The following is a 19,658-nucleotide window of genomic DNA, read 5'->3' on the forward strand; positions in this document are numbered from 1 at the left end:
TTTTCTTTTTTTTTTTTTTTTTTTTGTCCTTTTTTATGTTAATTAATTAATCCATTCATTTATTCACTCATTACTTGTTTGTAAAGTTAAGGTATTTTCAATTATTTATTCATCTGAATAATATCCACTGTTATCCAGGAACATTTATTATTATTATAGTCATCTTAAAGATGGAAATCATTGTTTTAATCATAAATAAAATGGTTCAAAGTGACCAAAAATGGTGGAAAAGGTGGCGAAATGGGATTTTAAAAACCACAAAAATTGGTTCAAAGTTGTAAATTAAAGTGGATAAAAACAGACAGAAAAAGTGGTAAAAATGGTTCAAAGTGTCAATATTGGAACAATTAGTTTAAACTGGCAAATAATGAGCATGAGAAATGGTGAATGTGGTTAAATTGGCAAAAATTATTGACAATAATGGGTCAATATATGTGACATTAGGTGTTAAAGTAGTAGAAATGGTTTATAAGTGATGAACATGTCTGGAAAGTAGAAAAAATGTGTAGAAAAGTCATTGAAATGTGATGTAAAAGTGTCATAAATGGGAGTAATGTAGCAAAAATACATTAAAAGGAGCAAAAATATGGCAATAAAAAGTGATGAAAATGGGTTAAAATATGGTGAGTTTAGTGTAGTTGCAGAAAAAGGATAAAAATATGCAAAAATGGCTCAAATTGTTAAAAAAATATACTGTTTCTTGAAAGCATCTGGTGACCCCTGACCCTAGTTCAGCCTTAGTTCAGCCCTTGTTTCAGCAGCTCTTACAGGAGCCAATAGAGCAGTGAGGTGGTTTTATCTCTTTAATTTCTAAACTTGATCTTTAGTCAGTTCCCCAGTTTGAATCTAAAGGTTTTTATTCATTATTGAAGGACTTAAGGGAACTGTCGTACTGACTAAGGTTATTTACCTAATGACACTGCATTTGATTGGTCAGCACTGAAACAGGATATCCTGAAGTGACTTCACACAAACAATGAGTGCTCCACACGCGTTGCCTAGCAACGGCCACAACAAGTCAAAGAGAGGACGAGGTTGACATGGTGTGGAATGTCTGCGCTCATCCATCCATCCATTTATTTATTATTTATTTATTCAGATCCTAAAGAGATGTTCTCAACAAACAACTTAAAAAGACATAAAGTAGTTAACGGTTAAACCAATGCTAATAACAAGCTAATAATTCTGATTTAAAGCTAATGATGTCAACAACATAGCTAATAATGCTAATAACAAAGCAAATCATGCTAATAATGCTAATAACAAACCCAATAATGCTAATAACAAACCCAATAATGCTAATAACAAAACTCATAATGTAAATAACAATGCTAATGACAAGCTAAAAATAAACACAGAAAGACATTTTGCTACGAAACACTAATAAAGAAATTACCAAACTACGGGAGGAGATTTGTCGCCTTTCTAACGAGCTAAAAAAGAAAGATTAATTACACATCAAATATACTGACACGGTTGTACAGCAGTCAGTGACGCTGTCATCCTTCCTGCATAATTCCATGTGATAATGACACAGTTCCAGGACTGTCCTGTTCCACACCACGCCTGCCATCGTGGGCTGAGGTTGTTGTCCGCGGACATAGACGACAGAATAACATGGAAAATGGCGTCCCTCCTCCCCTTACGCTCCACAATTGTTTTGAAGCTCTCACATATGAAAACGGGGACAAACTCATTAAGCCGACCGAAACAACCACCGAAACAACCACCAGGGAAACCACCAGGAAAACGCCTACACGACCGCCTGAATTAAATTCCCACTGTCCAAAAACTTCCTCTGTAGCCCATTGAAACCTCCTTAAAGCTGCAGTCCAGAGACATGCTACTGCTGCACCACTTCAATGCCAGCTGATGATGGAGGATCACCCACAGACATCAGCGACCCTCGTGCCATTAGAAGCAGATCCGCTTCAGCGCCAACCGGAGCCGATAACAGAGACTTTCCCGCTGCTTTCTGCAACGCAAGCACCACCAGACGTTCCCACACAGACGCCCCAACGCCAGTCAACTCCGAGGATGGAAACTCCACCACAGCCTGCTGTGATCCACCTGCTGGACGTTCCCGGTCAGTATAACAGGCGCAATCTCACTCCTACACTCTCTTTCCGCAAACTACACTCATTATCGGTGATAAAATAACAAGGAATATTAGATTCTTTAATGTCATCACACACTGTATTCCAGATGTTACAGTTCAAACTATCTTAAACAAACTTAATCAAATGTTTCCCACGCTTCCAACAACTGTCACTAAAATAGTGTTACATGTAGGGATGAACGATACCACCTGACGTGAATTGATACGGACCATGAAAGAGTTTGACCTTCTCTTTAATGTTTTAAAGGCAAGTGGGAAATTAATATTAATTTCTGGTCCTCTTCCTATGGAAAGCCGATTGATCATATATTAGATATCTTTGAAAGATCAGTTTCCGGTACTAGTGAGGTCTTTAACTGCACTAGTTTACTAGTAGAACATTGAAACATGTAGTAGTAAACTAGTAGAGAGGAAAAATCCCAACATGTTTACTAGTTAACTAGTTAGAGAAAAGATGTCCACTAGTTAAACTAGTTTGACTATTTCTAACCTTACTAGTTAACTAGTTAGGATAAACAGTTCCTACAAGTTAACTAGTAAAAGCAAAAATGTTGACTAGTTATACTAGAGATGGCTTTATGAATCATACTAGTGAACTAGTGAGGCTCTAAATGTTCACTAGTTAACTATTTGGTTTAAAGTATTTAAACAAGTAAACTAGTTAGCATATCTGTCTTCATCTTACTAGTTAACGAGTTGCTTATTGCTTAAACTTATTGCTCTTAATGAAGCCAGTCCTCCCAATTATGATAATCACCATATTCCCCATGAGAGTGGTTGGGAAGGAGGAGTGGCAGCAGTTTTTCACGCAGGAGTTTTTCACGCAGTTTTTGGGGTAACTTACTGTATCAGTTACCCCAAAAACCAAACAACCAAAATTCATTTGAAAGCCTCTCCCTTGAAATCCCAAAAACAAGATAGAAAAACCCACTTTACTGGTTATAGTTTACCGTCCTCCTGGTCCATATTCAGAGTTTCTCTCTGAATTATCTGACTTTCTCACTGATCTGGTGCTGAGCACTGATAAAGTTATCATAGTAAGTGACTTTAACATTCATGTTGATGATGAAAACAACAGCCTAAATAAATTATTTACCTCACTATTAGATTCAATCTGATTTACACAAAATGTAAACAAACCAATCTTAATCATGCCCTGGACCTTGTTCTAACATTTGGTTTAGATATTGATCACCTGACAATACATCCTCAAAACCCTATTCTTTCAGATCACTTCCTGTTATCATTTGAATTCAGAATATCAGCCTGCCTAAACTCTGAGAGTAGAGTACACTATAGTAGATCACAGTAGCTAGATTTAAAGATTTAGCTCCATTATTGCTTACCTCTGATCCATATGATATCTCAACAGAGAACAGCTATCAATGTCCTACGACAGTGCAATGTTGTCACTGCACACAGCTCTGGATGCTGTTGCCCCACTTAAAAAGAAGACAATATGACATAAAAAGGTCGCCCCTGGTATAATTCTGAATTGCATCTTCTAAAACAGGCATCGCAAAATTAGAAAGGAAGTGGCTCTCAAATATGGTAGAAGTTCATACTGCCTGGAGAGAAAGTTTGTTAGCTTATAAAAAAATTCTCGACAAAGCTAGAACCTCCTATTATTCAACTCTAATAGAGGAAAACAAAAATAATCCTGGGTTTCTATTCAACACTGTAGCCAAAAGCCACAGTTCTGTTGAACCCTCTATTCCTGTCAACCTGAGCATTGATGACTTCATCAACATCTTTACTGATAAAATTCTAACAATTAGAAACATGGGATAACTGGCTTGTGGCGGCCAAGCGTTCATAGCGACGTCGCTTTTTGATCCTTCGATGTCGGATCTTCCTATCATTGTGAAGCAGAATTCACCAAGCGTTGGATTGTTCACCCACTAATAGGGAACGTGAACTGGGATTAGACCGCCGTGAGACAGGTTAGTTTTACCCTACTGATGATGTGTTGTTGCAATAGTAATCCTGCTCAGTATTTTTATTGCAACAACACATCATCAGTAGGGTAACACTAACCTGTCCCCCCTACATCAGTGCTCAATAATTTCTTAAACAAAGCAGTTCCTGAAATATCCTCAACATGCAGCTTTTATTTACATAGTTTCACTCCAACTGGTCTATCTGAACTGACCTCAATAGTTAGTGCTTCTAAACCAACAACCTGTCTTTTAGATCCAATCCCAACTCCACTATTTAAAGATGTTCTTCCACTAATCAGCACTAATATGATGAACTGTATTAACACATCTCTAGTAACAGGTTATGAACCACAGGCCTTTAAAACCACTGTAATCAAACCTCTCCTTAAAAAACAACCATTGATCCAGTTATAGACCAATATCTAATCTCCCTTTAGTTTCCAAAATTATTGAAAAAGTCATTGAAGGTCAACTATGTGATCACCTACATAGGAACAATTTATAGAGAGCTTTCAGTCTGGCTTTAGAGCCAATCACAGCACAGAGACTGTCTTAGTAACAGTAACCAATGATCTCCTCTTAGCCTCAGACAGAGGGTTGGTCTCAGTTCTGGTGATCTTAGATCTCAGTGCAGCCTTTGATACAGTGGATCATCATCTACTGCTGCAGAGACTGGGATTAAAGAAACAGCGCTGGGTTGGTTTAAATCCTACCTATCAGACAGAACCACTTTGTTCATGTTAATAATCTGTCCTCAGCCAGAGTTAATCATGGAGTTCCACAAGGTTCAGTTTTAGGACCAATATATTATCTATGCTTCCACTAGGTAACATTATCAGAGAACATTATATACATTTCCATTGCTATGCAGATGATACACAGCTTTATCTCTCAATGAAATCAGATGAAACTCATCAGTTATTAAAACTCCAGGCTTGTCTTAATGACATCACATCCTGGATGAGTCGTAACTTTCTCCTTCTTAACCAGGATAAAACCAAAGTGATTTTATTTGGTCCAAAACACCTCAGAGATAAATTATCAGAGTAAATAGTGTCTCTAGATGACATCACTCTGTCACCCAGCACCACAGTAAAAAACATAGACATTATCTTTGATACTGACTTATCCTTTAATTCTCATATTAAACAAATCACAAGGACAGCCTTCTTCTACCTCCATAATATCTATAAAATCAGGAATATCTTGACCCAGAGTGATGCTGAAAAACTAATCCATGCATGTGTTACATCTAGATTAGATTATTATAACTCTATACTGTCAGGATGTCCTAGTAACTCACTAAAAAGTCTCCAGTTAATTCAGAATGCTGCAGCTAGAATACTAACAGGTACTAACAGGAGAGAACATATTTCTACAGTATTGGCTTCCCTAGAGTAGAACAGGAGGCAGAGCGTTCAGCTACCAGGCTCCTCCCCTTTTGGAACCAGCTCCCAGTCTTAGTACAGGAGGCTGCTACTCTCTACACCTTTAAAAGTAAACTCAAAACATACTTATATGCTAAAGCGTATACCGTATAGTAGCGTTAACCTAACCACTAGGAACAAAACCCTAAAGCTAAAAAAGAACTAAGATAATATAGTAGAACACCAACATTATATTCAAACATGATCCACCATCTACACACATAGCTCTAATGGGCTGTAATGGGACGATGTCCAGTCAGACACAGTTGTGCCAGGTTGTAGACAACCCCACACTTCTGAACCCATTGTATAACCATCATACTGCTCACACTGCTTCACAACATTAACCCTGATGTCCACCCCATATATATATATATATATATGTATATATATCCTGCAGTCTGTGCCTTCTCCTCACCTTCTGCTCTCTTTTCTGTTTCAGGTGTCTTGATGTTGGAGCTGGTGGTTCCTGATCAATGGTTCACAGCTCAACTAGTCTAGAACATTCTGATGGTCAATCTTTCTATTCTGTTTGACCTTCTGTTCACTAACCCCAACCAGTGGAACCAGATGTTCTCCACCTCTGAACCTGAACGGAGTTTGTGGATCTGGGTTGTTTCTTTCTTACTATGGACTTTATATTTTATTCAACGATTTGAGATGACTTAGTTGTATTTTACGCTATATAAATAAAGTTGAATTGAATTGAATTAATGCTATTAACAAACTAATAATGCTAATAACAACCTAACAATGCTAATAACAAAGTTAATGCTACTAACAAAGCAATTAATGCTAACAACATAGCTAATAATGCTACTATAATGCTAATAACAAGCTAATAATGCTAATAACAAAGCTCATAATGCTAACAATAATGCAAATAATAAAAAAATCTAATAATGCTAATAACAAAGTGACTAATGCTAATACTAAAGCTTCATGCCCTGATGGCTTTCCTGCTGAACTCAATGAAAACCAGTATATGGTGCACATAGAAGCTCCGCCCAGAGGATGACATCAGAACGTAAACAAAGCTGTCACTGGTTTGTTTGTCTTTATACAGGTTTTTCTTTGTCAACATTTCTCCACTTATTGAGAGAATGGAAGTGTAACTAAAAAGGAAGAATAAATATTTCCTCATATTGAACTGTGTCATATTTTATCTTTAAATGAATAAATGTGTTTGTGTTTCAGTGATGAGGAGCTGATCAAACAGTTCACTGATGAACGAGACGCTCTGGAGAATCAGATCGAGATCCTGCAGTGAGTGAACATTGGCCACGCCCTCACACTGAGGTCATGTGATAATAATCAACGTGTGTGTGTGTGTGTGTGTGTGTGTGTGTGTGTGTGTGTGTGTGTGTGTGTGTGTGTGTGCGCAGAACAGCCAACAGAAAACTGCACGACACCAATGACAGCCTGAGGGCCACCATGGAGCGCCTCACCAGGGTACGCGACCACTCAATACTCAGTACTCAGTACTCAGTACTCAATACTCAGTACTCAGTACTCAGTACACAGTACTCACTACTCAGTACTCAGTACACAGTACTACAGTCAAAGTGTAACACAAGGAGACGTGTTAGTTAGATCCATCTTTAAACTCTCACTATTTGCCTTAAGAACAAAACAAACATCTTTAAATCCTTCTTTGTTCAGTTCTTTCCATGTGCGCCCCCTAGAGGTGAAGTACCCCAACCACAGCTCCAATCATCACAGAGCACTGTGGGCAGGGTTGGAGCCAATTATAATTGTAATCACGTAATTGGTAATTAATTAAAATTATGACAAAATCATAACTGAATTGTAATTGAGTTCAAATAATTGACGTTGTATATGTATTTAACATGGAAGTTAAATTACCATTTAATTAAACACAAACCTGGTGAAACATGTTACAGTTCCATGTCTGACACATACAGTACATAGTTAATAATTATTAAAATATATTTCAGATCAACTTTTCCCACAACCTGTCACTTCTCTACAGGATCATTTTAATATTTAAATAAATATTTAAATCTCAGGGTATAGTGACAGAAAAAAGGCTCAGACACCCACACCATAAATATTAAAATCAATATATTAATTGATTATGAATCCTAACAAGGTAACCAATAGATGAGAAACTGATTAGATGATAGATAATATTTATTAGTGTATTTTACAGCTGATTATAGACAAACTGAGCCGTTAGCATTAGAGATGCTAACAGAAAGCTAACACAAGAGGAAGGTTACATTTTATGGGCTTTGATGAATTATTAGATAAGATTAGTAGTTGAAGACGTATTTGTCATTTTAAAATGTAATTGACTGTAGGTAGTTTAAATATTGCTGGTCACAGGTGGAGAAGGTGATGGAGTAATGTGTCTGTGAACCAGTCAATAAAACAAAGTTCATAATGTTCTGAAATATTCTCATGCTACAAATACATTGTATCATTGACATTTTATCTCTAGGTTGTTCAGAAGGTTCATTATATGAAAATATGATTTTATTCATTAATAAATGTGAAATAGTGAATAAATGTAATGTGCACGTGGAGGCTAAATGCTAATCTATGTGTTGTGTGTGTCAGTCTGGAACCAGTGGATCTTCTGGAGAAATGAGGGACAGAAGTAAAAGCATCTGTTATTCTTCAACCTTTTCTCTGCTGGACAAGTGAGAAACAATCCTTAATTCTACTGTACATTAGTGTGTTTAATGTTCAATGTTTTTTCAGTTTAAAGCTAATTAGCATGTTGTAAATGTTCAGGCTTTTCAGGTTCCATCTTTACTTAAACACACAGTCAGAACCTGAGGGTTGTTGGTTCACTGTAACATGTTTAAAGCCCACCATGGTAGATATTAGGGGTTATAGATAAATGAAATGAATTAATACTGTACGATCGTATCTATGGGGTGCCCATTGTAAAGGTGCACATGCTAAAATAAACAGCAACTGTTCACAACATTTAGCAACAAACCATATTTAAAAAACAAGTGACATTTTTTATGTTACATTTGACAAGATTTATAGTTAACATTTAGATTTAACATTTGGCATTTAGATTCAATATAGATTTAATATTTAACATTTAGATTTAAATTTTAATTAAAATTTAGATTTAATATTTCAATTTCAATTTAGATTTAATATTTAAATTTCAATTTAGATTTAATATTTAGATTCAGCATTTAATTTTAATATTTAGATTTAACATTTATATTGAAATGTAACGATCACATATGAGGTAACTTGAGTGTTGAGAGGCTAAAACTCAAAATAAACCTCAAATATTATGTTGTTGGGGTTCTTAGAACAAATGGATTTGGCTAAAAAGTTGCATAAAATGACCCTCTTAATATTTAGATTTAACATTTAGATTTAGATTTGGTGGTTTGTTGGTAAGTGTTGCTAAAAGTTGCTGTAGCTTTAAATAGGCGCCCCATAGATATAGTGATACATTCTGTGTGTTTTGCTCAGGTTTCGTCAGCGTGCTGATGAGTTCCCAGCCTATGGTCGGCGGCCCAGCTGTGACACGCTAGCGTTGGCCATGTGTGACCCAGGCTTGAGGCGTAGGGACAGCAGTGAGTGTGAGGAGGACAGCATGCCTGAGCTCTACATGGACAGTGGTCTGTCCACCCTCAGAGGGTCACATGGAGGGTACGACTCAGAGCCAGAGGTCAAAGGTCACGAAGAGGACGACACAGAGGAGGAGGAGGAAAAAGTGGGTGAAGACGTCACTGACAGGAGGATGAGAGAAAGCTCAGACACAGAGGTGAGATGTCTATTATAACATGTTTCGACCAATCAGATTAAACATAATGTATCACATCATAGTCGACCAATCAGATTAAACGTAATGTATCACATCATAGCAGACCAATCAGATTAAACGTAATGTATCACATCATAGCTGTGTACTCTGTAGTGTTATAAAGGGTGTAAAATAAAATAGTGTGTGTGATTTATCTGGTTTAATTCTATGAGACATGAACATGATAAATGATAAATAAAGTTTGTACACACACATCTTGATTTATAGATAGATAATGTCTGAATGTTTACAGGCAGTTGAAAGTGAAACTCAGGATAAAGAATCAGCGTTTGGTTCTGACAGCAGCTCCATGTTGGACTGGAGAGGATCAGAACCCACGAGTATCAGCAGAACTCCAGCACCGAGGATCAGGAAAGCTCTCAGTGCCATTAATGTTCAGGTAAATAAAGTCAGACAAATGTCTCTGTGTTAAATACATCAACTTTAGTGTTGTCAAAAAACTCGATACTGAATAAAGTATCGATACCAAAAATGAGTGCAGGATATGATACTCACTTTCAAAAGTATCGATACTAACAGAGCCGTGTTCATCTCTTAATATATCTATAGTTCATCTCCAGTTTTTTTCCCCCGCCTGTTTCAATTGACAACTTTATTCAGACAGACACATGTGTAGCTCCTCCCCTCAGCTGCAGCTGAACACACTACTAGAACAGAATCACGGAATCGACCAATGAAAACGGTTAAACACACAAATGGACAGAATGAACATGAAACGCCATCACCGTGACACTAGGAACTGACTCCTAAACCAGAGCCATCAGTGCCTGTTTAACTTTAACGTGTCTGTAAAACTCCGTCTGTTTCTCATGTTGCGCTGCATCATTCCATGTAAACATGAGTCAGCATTAATCATCTTCACCTGCTCAGAGTGTTTAAACATCTCATCAGAGCTACAGAAGATCTGTGGATAAAGTTGTTCTGTTGTTGAGGACGAGACCATCAATAGAGTCTGAAACATTATTTTTGTTTAATCGTGGTCTGGAATGATGTCATCAGGATCATTTAAATTAGGTTAATTTAAATTAGGTTGATCAAAACTTAATCAATAAACCTGATCAGTAAATCATTGATCCCTGAGGGGGAATATGGTGACATTAATGCTGTTCTCATACATCTTTATATGACATAAATAATTAAAAAGGAGCAGTCAGAATAATCCATGTCACTACAACTTATATTTTCCTTTTAATCTTACTTTATTTTTGACACACATTTTTGTTTAATTATGTTTTTTTTTATTAGTATTTATTTTGTTTCTTCACAGGAGTTAAAAACTAATATTTTCTGAAAAAAATGATTAATATTTTTTAAAAAACAGAATTAAAAACACAGAATTTGGAACAAAATAAAACTGATTATATGGGGCGCTACACCCCTATAGCCTACAAACAATAAACTGTTACTTTTACTATGATCAGAACAGTTGTTTTTAAATTTGGCACACTGTTCTTAAAAATGTTTAATAGTTAATATTTGTTCTGCACTATGTTCTTAAAAAACATTATTTAAGTTTTAATTGTTTACAGGTGCTGCTAAATTTTGCTATACTTTCTCAAAAAAGTGCAATAGTTTTTGTTGTTTACAAGTGTTGTTAAATGTTGCCCTACATTTCACTTCATTTAAAAATACTTTGTATACTGTTCATAGTTTGTATTCTCAACTTTCTCAAATTATGCTTCTAAATTTTTGTCTTTTGTTTGCCTCGTGGTATCGAAATGGTATTGAGTTTTTGTTCCCTTCCGAGTATCGGTATCAAGTTTGAAATTCTAGTATCGTGACAACCCTAATCAACTTATGTCTTTATTTAAAAGCTGTTGTGCTGCTATTTTAACTTTTAAAAATACATTTATTTTTTATGATTATTTGTTTAAAAATCCCTTTCTTGTCTTTTTTTTTAACCATATATGAAAAACTTTTGAAGTATTTAAAATTAGGGATGTCAATCGATAAAACAATTACCCAATTTTCTGTAATCGCAATTAATTACATTTTTCTACTTAAGACTGAAGAATTAACACAGAAAATTATGATTAGTAATATTATTATTATTAAAGTATATTTATGTTCAAAGACGTTTTAATAACTTTTTTTCAGCGTTCAAAACTTCTTTCACTTTTTAATGTGAAACTTTCCGTCTAATATTCCATCTCCCATCATGGCTCGGTTTTCAGCTGCTCTATGTCTGTGTCTCTATGTTTCTATGTCTATGGCTGCACACTCCACCAAAGGTTTTAACGAATTAAACATTTTAAATTAGTAGACTAAATTAACACGCTATTTAAAATGAGCTAAAACTGATTAGTTTGGTTAGTTTCAACATTAGCTGCTGTTTAAACTCAATGCTTTTAACTTGTTTAATTTGTGTTTTTATCACATAATCAGAGAAATAATCCTTAGCGAGCTCAGAGCTAAATGCTAAGCGCTAAATGCTAAGAGCTAAATGCTAAGCGCTAAATGCTAAGAGCTAAATGCAAAGAGCTAAACGCTAAGCACTAAATGCTAAAAGCTAAATGCTAAGAGCTAAACGCTAAGCACTAAATGCTAAAAGCTAAATGCTAAGAGCTAAATGCTAACTTCTTATGATGTGTTTTGTTGTGTGTCCCTGGTAGGACGACCCAGATGCTGAGGACCTTGGCTACATGACGTCAGAGAAAGCGTACAGGATCGTGTTAGCAGGAGACGCTGCTGTGGGAAAGTCCAGCTTCCTGCTTCGTCTCTGCAAGAACGAGTTCTCACTGAACTCTAGCGCTACCCTGGGTCAGGAGGACCAACGTTTCATATGTTTTTACCACCATCGTCGTCTCGTTCTGTGATGAACAGATAAACTAACACTGTGTGATTTCAGGGGTCGACTTTCACATGAAAACATTCATCGTAGACGGAGACCCCATTTTATTACAGCTGTGGGACACAGCAGGACAGGAGAGGTACAACAACTTCCTATCATTCTTCCAATCAAAAATCAACACCCTCTACAGGAGACGTAGGCAACTGGCGGCCCGGGGGCCACATGCAGCCCTGGGTCTAATTTTATGCGGCCTTCAAAGTAAATGTACAAAATGACAGAAAAATACACAAAACAAGATCAAGAACACATTAAAATGTAAAAAACAGAAAATACTCCAAAAACACACAAAACTGTAATACACCCAGTTACTGAGAAAAATATACAAAATTACAGAAAAAGACAAAAATGACTTTGCAAACCTACAGCACTAATAAACAAGCAAAATGACAACAAAAATACACAAAAATTACTAAAATAACATAACAAAATTATAGCACAAATACACAATATGGCTCCAAAAACCTCATATTTTACAACAAAAATACACAAAAGCACTACAGAAATGTACAAAATGTTTCACAACGAGCAAGACAACAACAAACATACGCAGAATAAGAGACAAACACACAAAATTACTATAAAAAGGTATTTCCAATATTAATGCTCAGATCACTCATTATTCTAAATGCTGACATGAATGTTGATCATGTGACCCTCTGATCAAACAAACACATTTTTATGGCCCCGCTGTGATAAAAGTTGCCTACCTCTGCTCTCAGCCCCGCCCACTCGTCACCTGGCTCCGCCCCTCTTACCACTCATTCACACCTGTCCAGCCAGCTGAAGAGTTAAAAATCCTCCACCTGCCTACTGGACCCTGTCACCACTGACCTCCTCCTGTTTACTCTGCTATAGAACAAACATGGAGGTGCTGAGGGTGAACCCTCTTATCATCCAGTCTGTTTGGAGGCTAAAGACGAGGAAAACTAAATACTTAGACTTAGCTTGGTTGCTAGCCCCGCTCGGCATTCTGCTTCCTATCACACCGTTTACGTCTCCTCCGCTGGTGGACACCGTGGGTAAGAGGCTCCGCTGCTCCACAGGCCACTGGGTGTAGCCGGCGTAGCAATCTGAAGCTACGTAGTAGGTCCAGAGTTAATGCATCTACCGGATTATAACGGTTAGATTTACCTAAATCTAAGATTACCTGGCAGTGGAATACTATTTTAGAGTAATTACACTGTAGGTTCACTGAGACATTATTAGAACTGACTGAGTTATCTCCTGTTTTATAACCGTTGCTAACACTAGCCTCTGCAGCCGACAGGCGCGCTACCAAAAACACATGAATATGGTAATATACCAAGGCTAGCAAACTTACTGAGTTCATTTTATTTACCGTCCAGTTAATTGATTTATCGACTATTGGCCCAGGCCTAACCTCCTCCCCCTCGTCAAATCATTCATTGTCATGGTCTCCATTTCTACCAAGTCTATCCCCTCTGAACCCCCCCCCGCACGCACGCACGCACGCACACACACACACACACACACACACACACACACACACACACACACACACACACACACACACACACACACACACACACACACACACACACACACACACACACACACACACACACACACACACACACACACTGTCAAACTGTCTCTGATATCAAAGCATGACAAATCTGATATACTCCTCAATGGTCCAAACCCTCTCACTCTCTGTGTTCCTCTGTGTTCCTTAGGTTCCGTAGCATTGCTAAGTCTTATTTTCGGCGAGCAGATGGAGTTCTGCTGCTGTACGATGTCACGTGTGAGCAGAGCTTCCTGAATGTCAGAGACTGGGTGGATACGATCGAGGTGAGAACGACTAACGTTACACACACACACACACACACACACACACAGAGATTTAAAGCTGAATTCTCTTTTCTCTACACGCAGCAGAGGACATGACGTAGGTACAGACGTGGTGTGATGATGCATGATATATGTCAACAGTTGTTTTTAATAATATTTATTATTAGATCAAATTATTTCTTTTCCTGACAGGATTCTTCCCACGAGAACATTCCCATCATGCTTGTTGGTAACAAGTCAGACCTCAGGAACCAATCACAGAGCTCTGTTCCAACCAGTTATGGAGAAAAGCTGGCAATGGTAAACACATCCATCCATCATCCATCTATTCATCCATCTATTCATCCATCTAATCAAACAGTTCTACTTTCTGCAGCTAGCTCCAAATGTCTCCACGTAAATCAATAAAAAGATAAATGTTGATCAATCAGAAGAGTTTTAGAACGGTTTAAAGGAGCATAGGGCAAAAAATAAACATTACATTTATTTATTTTTTAATGCTAATGGGTGATGAAGCGTTCTAAACCAAAGATAATGAGTCCACACATATTTCTACTCATTGCATTGAACAGATTGTGATACATTTTCCCGTCCTGTTCTGTAAACCTGGAGTCAAATGACGCTGATTGTTACGTCAAATGATGTTGGTGCGCGTTAACGTTAGCTTGAAACGGCGCCCTAATAACCCGGAAATAATAAAGAATGAGAGAAAAACGGCTTGGAGACAAGCACAGTGGACTGTTTGGTTCCACAGACGTACGCAGAGGCATGTGCACAGGTATAGCAGTAAATAGTCACATAAACAGAGAGTAAATAAATAACCGTGTCACAGTTGGAGTGCTGATGGGGTCGTATTATCTCCTCCTAGTCCGACCCAACAGTGAAAACCTCGTTTTTTTTCTCAAAGAAATGCCATATGTACGTTTGTTTTAGTGGTAAGCACTGATTTTTATTAACAAACAACTGTTAATGTCAACATCAGATCAGTGCACAGGTAACAAGAGAACGTGAAACCCAAACAGAACCACAGTACACACAAGAGACCCATGGGATCAATTTATATAATCCATGTTATTGTGCAGTAAAAGGAATGTTTCAACGGTTTATTCCTTTATAATTGTCCTCTGATCCATTCTACATCCACCACGGATCAGCTGTAGCAGCAGGAAAGGAAGAACACTGTCGCACAAACCACATCATGTGACCCAACACCACCACCATTTCTAAACATCTGTCTGAACCCGACCCGTCCGGAGCCGTCGGGTCCCGTCAGGGTTGGGTGAGGTGTCCATCCTCTATCCACAGTATCTAATAAACAGTTGATGTGCGCTCCCGCGGTGGCTGGGTTGATGGCTGCAGTTACCCTAACGACCGTGGTGTCACTATGGAGACTGATTTATACATCCTGCTCTATAATCTTTTAATAATGACCATCATGTAATTCATTATTTTCCCAACAGACGTACAACACTCTGTTCTGTGAAACCAGCGCTAAAGACGGCTCCAACATCGTGGAGGCTGTGCTGCATCTGGCCAGGTGAGAACAACCTTTAAATCAAGTGTCAAACTCAAGGCCTGGGGGCCAAATCTGGTCCTTTAAAGCTCCCAATTCGGCCCGAAGGAGAAAAATCACAGTCAAAAAACACGACTGTAAATCACCACCTAAATCATTTGGTGATTCCTCAGTTCCTCCAAATACACAAATTGAATAAAGTTGCACTTTTTCCCCAGGGCTGAGTTTTCCCCACGTTTAAATCACATGATGGCAGTAATTTTTTACTAAATCTTTCCAAAATCCTACAATTGTCCTCCAATTATTGCCCAAAATGTCCTCAAATTAAATACAAATTAGTCACAAAATCAACTACATTTGATCTCCTGCAGGGACTGAAATCTGTCACTTATTGTTGATATTGTCAGTGCCTTAAATAATTAAAATACTATTATACATAGAAGTAGAAACTATGGCACATGAATAATAAAACTGCATGTTTTACCTCCTATAATCTGTGGTCTACTTGAGATTAAACTGGTCTGTATTTGGCCCCAGAATAAAATGAGTTTAACGTCCCTGTTTGAAATGATTTATGCAGAAAGATTTTATCAGATCATGGCAAGTGTAAATTAATGGGATAAAATATTTGTGTGCATTGTTTTAAAACTAAAACAAGGTGAATGAAATTTAAATGAGTATCTGTGTGACGTAAACTAAAGATACACTGACAGCACAGAATAGTTGAAACAGAACTAAGTAACTTGAGCTTATAGCGCCCCCTAAAGGTCCCTTTGGTTATGTCACTGTTGTAAAAACTCTGTGTAAAGACTCCGTGTGGTCATAATCTAGCATTAGTTTGTAATAATGAGCTGATGTCTGTCAGAGGGAGGGAAAGTTGTGTTGTTTTCTGGTCAGAGACATCAGGGGATGAAAGACCCCCAATCACCCCATAAACACCTGGAGTACCCTCACAGGGACTATGAGGAGGGTTTATTAAGGTTCTGCTTTAAATAATTATACAATTGTTAAAAAAACAATGTGTTAATGCAATCTAGTAAAAACAATTGAAATATGCTTTAACTATTATTATGCTTGTTATGTTACTGCTACTCTGGCAACATTACTGTTATCATTGATTTGATAATATTTAACATATTCTGAATATTAATATTAGGTTTTAGGTTGATAAACCTTTTTTTCTGCTGATGTATAAATGTTTTAAAATGTTTTCTAGTATGATACAACACGTAACTATTTATTAGTTATTTTATTAATGTACGCTGATGTGATCAGGAGACGTCTGTGTTTTGTATGTTATAGATCTGTAATGATACTGTTAGGGGTCAAAGGTCGTTAACTGGCTGTAAATCAGGTTATTATTATTATAGTAATATTTTCTGGCTTCTACAGGCTGGTGAGGAAACAGGCCACGTATGAGGAGAAAAGCTTCCATCAGTCTCTGCCCAGTCTGAGCGCTCCCAGGAGGAAACAGAACCTGTTCTGTTGCAGCTGAACAAAGACTAGTCTGGGTTAAGGTTAGAACTAACTAAACTAGTCTGAACCATGATTATCACAAGAACAGGAAGTGGTTTGATCCCTGTTAACGTAGTGATTCACTGAAATCAGCCTGAACAGTGAGATTAAACATCGGTTTGGAACGAAGACGATGATGAGACGAGAGATGAAGGAGGAAGTGATGGAAGAGGAAGTTATGATGGTTCCTTTAAAATACCACAGCAGTGTTAATCTGATTTAGGACGAAAGGCTTCAGCAAACAGAACAACTGTTCATGTTAGCATTAGCGTTAGCGCTTCAACACTTTTATACAAAGAGCATGAGTTACTTTATTAATCCTCATTGTTTCTCCATGAATGAAATGTGAAACTATTCTTCTTTTGTTATGTTGTTTTATATAAATATATAAAGTGTATTATCAATGATTTTAACTGTGAAATAAGGTGTTGTTAGTTTAAAAACAGAGCAGTATACACTACGTTGTACCATCACGTTTAACTGATAAAGTTCTTTATTTTAGATTAAAATAAATAAACAGTGTTGATGTTAGAAATGATCAGAATTACTGCTTCACATTCATAACAGAGGAAGTGCTAATCGTTAGCATGTATGCTACGTGTTCTAACGTGAGTAGAAAGTACGTCCATCACTGCTGTCCACCAAAACCAAAATCAAATGAAAACTGGCCAAAAAGCAAAATAAATTATTGTACTGTATAAATTAATATTAATGATTCAAAGAATGTCAGTTATATATATGAACATATTTATTTTGCAGTAGCATTCCAACAATGCAGAATATAAAATATTTAACACATATATTAAATGATATTGTACAGGCCTATAAGTGACTGAGAGTCACATTAAATCTGTTCTTATTAAAACACAAAGTATATTAAAGTTATTGATGAAGATCAGTTTCTCTGATTCATTGCATCATTTCCTGTGTGCGCTGCTTTAACTCATCGTAGTAATAATGTTTATAACGTGGACCAACAAACACACACAGAGGTTTATTTACGTCTTGTTCCATTAAATAAAAGTCTTATGGTTTTTAGTGGTTGAATGTTCGGTGCATCATTAATGCTGACACTAGACTTTGTGTTTCCTCCACTGTATGTTTAAGTGTTATTCTTCTATTTGTTTATTCACTAACAAATGTAACTCCACTGTTTAACTGTGTGTTTTAATTCTCAAATGACATCATAATAAAAGCTTGTATTTTAAACTTCCTGCTGATGTTTGTACTGTCAACCACTTCCTGTGTGTACATAGTTATTATTATTAAACTGTTGATCACTGATCAATAATATAATCAAACCATTGCTCAGTTTCCTCCTCACACTCATTAACGTCACCAATTAGAAACCATTTCAAAACTCCTCCCCCTTTCTGTCAGCCAATCAACCTCTGCCTGAGATAGTGCAGTGTGTGTGTGTGTCTCCATTTCCTGTTTACATTGTTGTGTGTTTAATGAGGCGTGACCACTCATTTGTCAAACATCGTGTGAGGCAGAGGGTGTGTGTGTGTGTGTGTGTGTGTGTGTAGCAGAGGTTAATGACACTAATGAACACATTAACAGAAAGAGGAGGAGTTTTATGCTCAGTTTCCTCCAAACGTTGATGATTTAAAGCAGAAGTTTGGCCTAAAGGAAGATTTTGTTGAAAGTAGAAATGACGGCAAAAACAGGACTTGTAGTAAATGACTATATAAGGTGCAGATAAAATAAAACGTGTTGCAATAATACATTATTTACAGTGATAGTAAAACAACTTATTGCAAATTATCCCACAGAATTACATTGCAAATTTTTAAAAAATTAGCTCCAAGGTCAAAGATTTTTCACCAATTGTTGAATATTCTGGATTTTGTTTGAATTTGTGCTTTTTTCCTTCACAAAAACCTGTATTTTCTGGCCCCGCCCATTTCAGATCAGACTGAATTGTATGTGAACCTTGAACTAAAATGAGTAACACCTGATTTAAAGTATTTTGTGTCTTTTACAAATTCATCACACACAAAAACATGTGTGTGTGTGTATTATTATTATTATTATTGTGTATGAAGGTTTTTTATTTGGGCCTTGAAATTCAAATAGGACATCTATTTTTAGCTCTGTATCTAATCTAATTCATATATTTCTCTCTCTATATCTATAGATCTATATCAGAGATATAAACCAGAGGGTGTTTGATCAAACCCAGCTCAGGGTTTAGTCTGGGTTCTAACTGGAACAGTGGTTTCATCAACTAATTGGAGGCAGGGCAAGAGAGCAGCGGGGAGAGAGGGATCTGAGAGTTGCGGACTGCACCTTTAATACAGTATTTTAAAAGGAAATATGATGGTAAATATTTTAATATGATTTTAAATCCATACAAATGATGATATAATCATTATTACATGTTTAATGTGTAGCGTATTATTAATGATATCACAGTCTCCATGTGTTTAAACCATCAGTAATAATAATATATACGTGTGTATCATCACCTCTGTTTACCACACGGTATAAATGTGTTAATTTATTGATCAGAGATTAATAATGAGAAAGCTGTGGATATACAGAGAGGGAGGGGCTTCAGGGACAGGGCGGAGCACTAAGGCTCCCAATGACAAAGATACACTATCACTTTAAGAGACGTGCACACAGTGCACGTACCTCCGTGCTGACCTA

The 19,658-nt window shown here is 36.9% G+C and overlaps 1 protein-coding gene across 4 annotated transcripts in view; it reads left to right on the forward strand.

Moving 5' to 3' along the window:
• The window catches only part of rasef (RAS and EF-hand domain containing), a 32,716-nt gene extending 14,504 nt beyond the window's left edge, over positions 1-18,212 (forward strand). For 2 of the 4 annotated variants that reach the window (XM_028458002.1, XM_028458004.1), the window contains exons 7-17: positions 6,684-6,752; positions 6,872-6,938; positions 8,070-8,152; positions 8,958-9,252; positions 9,545-9,691; positions 11,925-12,072; positions 12,161-12,242; positions 13,861-13,975; positions 14,168-14,275; positions 15,436-15,512; positions 16,881-18,212. In XM_028458002.1, the coding sequence (XP_028313803.1) occupies positions 6,684-6,752; positions 6,872-6,938; positions 8,070-8,152; positions 8,958-9,252; positions 9,545-9,691; positions 11,925-12,072; positions 12,161-12,242; positions 13,861-13,975; positions 14,168-14,275; positions 15,436-15,512; positions 16,881-16,983 (1,294 nt within the window). In that variant the 3' untranslated portion in view covers positions 16,984-18,212. Of the gene's footprint in view, positions 1-6,683; positions 6,753-6,871; positions 6,939-8,069; positions 8,153-8,957; positions 9,253-9,544; positions 9,692-11,924; positions 12,073-12,160; positions 12,243-13,860; positions 13,976-14,059; positions 14,077-14,167; positions 14,276-15,435; positions 15,513-16,880 lie in introns of those variants that run through there. The other 2 variants (XR_003674821.1, XM_028458003.1) reach the window with 2 other exon arrangements.
• Positions 18,213-19,658: the final 1,446 nt, after the last annotated feature.

This window comes from Gouania willdenowi, chromosome 9 (genome assembly GCF_900634775.1).
Source record: "Gouania willdenowi chromosome 9, fGouWil2.1, whole genome shotgun sequence".
NCBI lineage: Eukaryota > Metazoa > Chordata > Actinopteri > Blenniiformes > Gobiesocidae > Gouania > Gouania willdenowi.